The 7,495-nt window shown below is 44.2% G+C and overlaps 1 protein-coding gene across 6 annotated transcripts in view; it reads left to right on the top strand.

Annotated features, from left to right (window-relative positions):
* ARHGAP22 (Rho GTPase activating protein 22) overlaps nt 1-7,495 on the top strand; it is a 368,091-nt gene that overhangs the window by 268,359 nt on the left and 92,237 nt on the right. For 5 of the 6 annotated variants that reach the window (XM_019502550.1, XM_019502554.1, XM_019502553.1 and 2 more), the window contains one exon: nt 2,383-2,559. In XM_019502550.1, the coding sequence (XP_019358095.1) occupies nt 2,383-2,559 (177 nt within the window). The remainder of the gene's footprint in view (nt 1-2,382; nt 2,560-7,495) is intronic. The other variant, XM_019502551.1, reaches the window with a different exon arrangement.

Below are 7,495 nucleotides of genomic sequence, written 5' to 3'. Positions count from 1 at the left end.
GCTGTGAGTAAGAAGCAAGGGAACATGTTCAAAAAACCTTGACAGAAAAATCCCCCATAGGTAGGTCAGCCACTGTGCATCAGAGAGAGCATGTGCAGCTCTGTCTAACAAACATTTCTGCATCACATTCTTTTTTCCAACATTGATGTTCTGTATATACAGTTGTATTTATTCTGCCCAAACACATGTGACTAATGACTTTTGGCTCTCTCTCAAACAGCTGTAGGTTCACAACCTTGTTCCTATTTGAAGTACCAGTAGAGGAAGGACAACCACAGAAAGCACAAACATGTATTTTTGGCCATATGTCAGGCCCAGGGTCTGCAGCCTATGTAAGATTATTTTTTCCCACCCTGTAGCTCCTCCTCTGGTTTCACCTATTTATAATTCTACTAGATTCTGGAAAAAAATATCTTTTAAATATTGGAGGAGAGGTTATGGAGGCAACTGGATGGTCTGTTGTGTTGCTTCCTGGAGAGCTCTTGATGATCCTCACACAAGAGACCATCCGGTCGCTGCAGAGTTTGATGCGGATGACTTGGTCCTGGGACAATGTCAGCATGACTTAGTAAGGAGTGCTGTGCTGGTCAGACCTTAGCCCAAACACGATAGGCTCCATAAGTGTCTGCCAACTGAGTCCAGACACTTCATGGAAAAGAGGCTTCCTCTTGAAAATGTCTGCTATCTTGCCACAGGGCCTTAAACTGCCAGAAAACAGCCCTGCTGTGACTCCGGTCCCATGCAGGGAGACCAAACCATTCTCAGCAGGCTCCAGGCCCTTTTACTAGTGGTAGGGGTATGGGGATATAGTGAGCCTTAATAGTAAGGGGAAAATGGAAAGACTGGTTATGCCCCTGCTCCTCAGGAATCAAGAGCAAATGAAGGGACTTACTAGGGCCTAGTAGGGCTGGGCCCAGGAGATGGACAGTACTGAACCAGAAGACAGATCCTTGAGGAGGAAGGGTGATGCTGGCAAGCTTGGGATGGGAGATTTAGTCTTTGTTTGGACTCAGTTCATGCTCCACAAGGAGTGGATCTCTTAACTGGGGAGATAGCACAGCTACCAAACCCTGCTGGGAAAAACATCCAGGGAGGGAGTGGGGAGCCTACAACTGACCTATGTAGTCATGCTGTTATAGGGCTTATGCCGAAATCTCAGATCCAACCACCTCCAAAATTGAGAGGAATAAAAGCGAGAGCTGGAGTCTGGGCTTGGGATCTGGGGTGCTCCTCCAATAAATTTCTTATTTTGTATATTGACTGGAATGTATCTCTCTGAAAATCTATCCCTTCAGGCTGGCTGGAAGGATGGCATGAGAGAAGGGTAAGGATTAGGATGCCTACAGGGAGACGATCCCTGCCTTTTGTTTTCTGGGCAGTATCTGGAGCCATATGGTCTTTTATTCTACATGATAAGATCCCGCTGGCTTCTCATTTCACATGAATTGATCTTTTGAGAACAGCAAAACCCTAGGAGCCTTGCTTCATGTTTCCTTTTGAAAACCAATGCCTGGTTTGTGCATGTGGTTAAGCTAAGCAGCAATTAATAAGCAAGAACAAGCACTTCCTTGGCTTTTGCACTCCCTTCCTGAGATTAACAAGGATTTACTAAGTGTAAATTCTGTTTATATTAAGGCAGTTTCTTAGAAACAACCACATACCATTGTCCCTATTCTTATCTTTGAATTCAGTGAACAAGCAATCTCAGTAGCTCAGTACAAGGCAACAGTTATTGCTTGACCAGAGACAAAGCAAATGGGAAAATGGCGGAGAGGATGCAGCTTCCCTAGACAGTCTATCCAGCTGCCTCAGGGTTCTCACAGTGAAGAAGTTTTACTTGATACCCAATTAAAACTTGGTTTGATGCAACTTCAAGCCATTGGTGTGTGTCCACACTAGTGGAGCTTTCTAAGCTGCGTGCCGGTGTTATAGTGCTAAAGGGAATAAACCTGTATCTACAAAGATTTTGTGCACTGTATGTATCGCTGGGATAATCATAGCCAGATACCTACATCATGCTTCCTTTCTTTTGCAACACTTAAAGCCAATCGTTTTTTCTTCTACAATACTTCTAGGGTTCAAGAGGGTGGAGACAAACCCTTCCATACCTCAGCCTAGATCTCCAAAGCTTACCATGTGCCTTGTCCTTTAAGGTAGTGTAGCTTTCACTTTGCCACTACATGCTGGTGAGCCTGAGGAATAGCATGGCTTCTCTCTGGCCCTTACTCCCCATTGAGTTCTGTTTGCATGGTCATATATATGAATCCGAAGAGGGTATGCAACTTCACCCCATGAAAATACTTGTGTAGCCTGGGTTTCTCGGGGCCAGCAGTGGTCACTTATAAGCTAGATGCTAACTGAGGTGTGTGTTTTGTTTTTCAGGTGGTTCTGGGGACCGGGAAAAGATGCCTGTCAATCACGAGGCTTTTCTGCTCATGGCTAATTCCCAGAACGAAATGGAAGATTGGGTGAAAGCCATCCGACGGGTCATATGGGCTCCGTTTGGTGGAGGTATTGCAAATAGCTCACATGCACATAAATTAAAACATTTGCCTCAAGGTAAAACATATTCTTGTGATACTAGGATATGCATAACAGTATCAAATCACTGAGATGCCTAGATAAAAACTCTTTGTCTAAAGCTTTTTTAAATCCAACTTTTTGGGATGTTGGGGGAAGAAAGGGGACGTTTTTTCCTTCTCTGAAGTATGTACAATTAACAATGAAAGAAGCTGAGTACTGGTGGTGGTAATTGTTAATTTTCAATGCTTTTTAATTATCTAGTCTCTGACACCTCCTTATCTTTCCTTTTGCCATGGAGATTGTATACTAATCTCTGTTCTCCACCTCTAGGCCAGATGCCCAACTTAAAACTTTGGGACTTCTGACAACATTCCTTTCTGCTTGGACCAATTTAGGACTCAAGCCTGTAGTGCTTATGCAAAAAAAGCTTCTGTTATCTTCAGCAGGTGTTTTGCCTGAGTCAAAACTGCAGGGTGACCTTTGGGGTAGCTTTACTGTTGCCAGCTCCTCTAAATTGTTTTAGTTTCAGTCTCAGAATATTTGATGTTTAATTTTAATCCCCATCTTCTCAAGTCATGCTATTACGTACCATTTTTTTTGTCAGTGTGGTTTTACAAGGGTGGCCAACCTGGTGTACAGGTACCACAAATAGTATGGGAAGCTTGTGTGTGTGGCATGCAGCAGATTGGGGAGCGGTACAGGCAGCACAGTGACAGATAGAGCAGAAAGCAGAGCATTAGTTCAGGTAGGGAGCACAGGGCAGGAAGCAGAAAGCTGAGCAGCAGATCAGTATCAGAATGGCATTTGGGGAGGGTGTGTGACTAATTCGTGGCATGTCTGCCAAAAAGGTTGGCACCACTGGTTCAGAGGATAGGACAATGGGCTGGTATTTTGATGACCTGGTTCTATCCTCAGTTCAACCACTGGCCTGCTGAGTGACAACGTGTAGTTTACTTTGCTGCTCTGTGAAAGGAGGATACTGACATGAAACGTGCCAGACAAGAGATAGTTATTCTTATTAATTTTGCTGACATTGCACTTCTAGCACATGGAAATGTGGAGAAAAACATGAGACCATGACTCTAGTGCACTGTAAAGGCATTGACATCACAAGGCCAATAAATACCGTATTTTGTTTGTTTTTTTTTAAAGCAGTCTCGTGGTTTTTGGGATCCCAGCTGATGATTTTGAATGTCCAGATTTAGCAAGACTGAGAGAGGTCTGGAAGGAACAGGAGTTTCTATATCCCTTCCTTAGGCCCTATCTACACTGTTTAGAAGGCCTGATAGCCAAGCTATGGTCTGTGCTTATAACATTTGTTCTGTTTTGCAAAAGCCCTGAAAGGCTGTCTGGGGTGTGAGTACTATGAGACTTAGTCCCAGGCAGCTGGAATGGAGATTATTTTATCAGGGTTTCTCCACAAGTAGCCAGATAGTCTTCTCCAGCTGCTGCCAACCCACACTGTAGTTCATCGCATCTGCATGTTACTCTACAGGAGTCGGAAGTCCCAGACCACACTGCTGCAGCCACAGACGTTGGTAGAGCCTTTGTGGTTCTGTCAGACAGCTTTGTGGTGTGTCAGATGGCAAGGAAAACTGATACAGCTATTCCAGACAGTTGACATCCCTCCAGCATACTACTCCTTCAGGGCACAGCACTGTCAGTGCTGCTGCTGTCAACATATGTTTGAGGTTTTTTGTCAGAATGCCCAAGGACTTGTCAGTTTGTTGAAATAGCTGCAGGCCGACTTCTACAGTTAGGGGAAACTCATGTTGCTAAACCTGTAATTCTCTATCAGGGTGCCAGGGCACCCTGGGGTGCCTCCAGATTTTTTGAAGTGTGCCATGAGATGTGAGGGGATAAATGACATGTGAGGAGATAAGCAGATAAGCTAAGCAGATAAGCCAGGCTCGGTCTTATCGTTGTCTGGATGATCCCCTATCCCTTCTGCCCAGCTCCTGTGTAAGGAGGTAAACACTACAGTACTTAATATATAAATTATTTTATATTTTTGGGTGCCATATAATTCCCTAAAGTTATGGAGGAATGTCTCGAGTCCAATGAGGGATGTCTCGAGTCCAGTAAAGGGTGCCTCAAGTCCAAAAGTTGGGAAACACTGTGCTAAACTGAGCCCAAGCTTTCAAAAGTGAGGGGGTGACTCAAAATCATGAGATTCCATGTGTGCATGTGAGATTTCTTTTTCTCTTTTATTACTTTTGGGTCCTTTTTCTCTGGCTGCTACTTTCTGAGTGTTTCCACTCTGCAACCATGGTGCTGGTGCCTTCAGAACAACTTCAAATGTTGCAAGACTTAGGATAAAATCAGGAGATCTGGCAATGGGTGCCATGTAATAAAGAAGGAAAGATAAAAGGATGTTTCTGTTACTGTTTTCAGACACTGTGGGTGCATCCATACATTCTGTTAATGTTCCTGAATAAACTCTGGCGTAGCTCACACCAGAGTTTATTGCTCCTGGGCTCAACATCTTCACGTGTGCCTGGGACTGCAGCATGTTGAGCTGGGGCAGCACAGCCCCAGCTGTTGGGGGTCTGGGTCAAAGTGCTGTGGAGGGGCTGACAGGGGCATGAGGGTGCTATAGTGCAGGGCTAGCCAGCAGTCAGCTCCTGCACTATAACACCCTCCCCTCACACCCCTGCCGGCCAGTCTTTGTCTACACATGCACTGCAGCAGTGTAATTAACTCCGCTGTAGAATAGTACTTGTGCCTGGCAGTGTCTGTGTGTTTTATTGAGGAGCTAATTAGGCAACTGCAGCAACATGCACGTGTAGATGTGCCCTGTGAACCTGATCCCAGTCCCACTGTCAATTTAAACCTGTCACTCACGTATGTCAGCAAGAGCTGGATCCCCTCTGTAAAAGAGATGAATTGCAATTTCCCATGTAAATCAGTTGGAAAAGACCTGAAGTTGTACATCCAGCCTTTTAATTCTCCTCTCACTTCAGCTTATTGACTGGATTTACTGATAATTCAAATAGCTTACCCATATCTGACTGCTTTTCCTGCTGTTCTAATCCCACTCTTACCGATCATATAGATTCCAAATCATCAGGAGAGAGAGCTTGTCACTACATTCAGACACGTTTCCAAAGTATTTCATTGCTTTTAGGGAAAGCAACCAGACACACTCTTGCCCCCACAGAATAAGAGCAGGGAGTTTGGTGTGGGGAAGGGGAAGCAGGGCAGGAGTCTTTGTGACAGGGGAAGACAGTAAACAGAGCTGTCTTTGTATTTTAATTGAATGGTTGGATATGTACTTCCCTGCTACTGCTGCTCCTAATTTGAGTGCAGAATCTTATCTATCGACACTTTTTAATATTTGAAGCTGGGGTGGGAGAGGAGGAATAAAAAAAATATATTAATATGTAAATATCCAGCCCTGGAGAAGGATGATATGATGTGAAAATGAATTATGCCAAGTTAAAAGGGGAGGTTTAGCCATGCACTTTAATCTCTGCTGATGTACTGAAGAAACTCATCAATCAAAGAGGATGGGTATCTTTTTACATGTCCATGCAGCATGAACTATGTGAACTAGTTTAAAGGTGAAGTGCAAAGCCTTTTAAAAATGAAACAGAAAACTTCTGAAAGCTGTCAAGACTTCCGGATCATAGCGGGAGACATAGGCGAGCTTAAAAGCCACACAGAATTTATGCTTTGAAATATACTTCAAATTAGGCCTTAAAATCCATCAGCCTCTAAGTCATTTGAAGAAGGGCTGTGTTGTTTATGGGGGATATTGTTTCTAACAGTTTCCATAGCTTTCAGCGCCCTGGATTCTTAAGTCTAGTCAGTTTTAATCAGAACAGAAGCTTCTGTGAGCCCAGATTTACAAATAAGGTATATGTATTGGATTTGTTGTTGCTTTTCTTTTCCATTCTTTTTTCTGTACAAACAGAGATTTTACAGTGGATTGATGGAGCTGGTTTGTGGGTTGTGTTGCTGTTATCAAGGCTGATTAACACTGTTGCTGTCAGTACTGACTCACACTTTCCTAAATTACCCTCCTAAACTCTTGCAGTTATTTTTTATTTATGCTCATGAAACCAGGAACAGAATGTGGCCCTTTGGGGCACCCATGTTTGGTTTCACAACAGGTATGGAATTCATATCTCGCCTCTGATACCACCCCGGCTGGGCCCTTCTTATTAGTTAAATGAAGAGTTGCCTCTGTGCTGTACAACCATGCTGACCTTGCTAACTATTACCAAGTAGTTGCAGAACAGGGTGGCATGGTGCAGTACTTAGAGTAGGTTCTGAGTTGCAAGGCTCCTAGATCTTATTCCCAGGTCTGCTAGTGATTGTTCTACCTTCCAGCATCCTCAAAGGCAACTGTGTGATGTTGGCAGAGTTAAATAAAGGTGATGTCATAAGTACACCATGAATCAGCACTTAGGCAATTCCAGAAATTGTTAGCTAATCTAAGCAGGACTCATTCTTTTGGTTTACTTCCACATTGGCTCCTTGGTCCTTATTGTTTTATTAAAGCAATACCATCTTTGATTGCACTGCCAGCAGGGATTGTATTTTGGGCCTCTATATGTGAAACCAAAGGCAACTGAAGTCACTTAACTCCACCATGGGAAAGTCTACATGAGATGTTTACTGCACAGCTCACTAATTAACTATGTAGTAAATGTTTTGGTGTCTACATGTGCAGTCCCATTAGGGCACACAAAACTAATAAACTCTGCAGCAGGATAGTGCTTGTACATACAAGTACTACTCTGCTGTGAAGTTTTTTTGTGCACTGTAATGCGCATGTAGACACTGACCCAGCTGGCTGGGGCATGAAGGTGCTTCAATGCAGGGGTTGGCTGCCAGCTAGCCCTGCAGTGAAGCACCCTTGTGCCCCAGCCAGCCCCTCCACAGCACATTGAGCCTTGGTTGGAGCAGCCCTGGACTGGAAGGCTGACCCCTGGGCCCCCTCCCTGCTGGGGCTGCTCTGACTTGG

This window comes from Gavialis gangeticus, unplaced genomic scaffold, assembly GCF_001723915.1.
Source record: "Gavialis gangeticus isolate Ggan-Ray unplaced genomic scaffold, GavGan_comp1, whole genome shotgun sequence".
NCBI classification, from domain to species: Eukaryota; Metazoa; Chordata; order Crocodylia; family Gavialidae; genus Gavialis; species Gavialis gangeticus.
The sequence above is the reverse complement of the archived record's forward strand: the minus strand, read 5'-3'. Positions and strand labels throughout refer to the sequence as shown.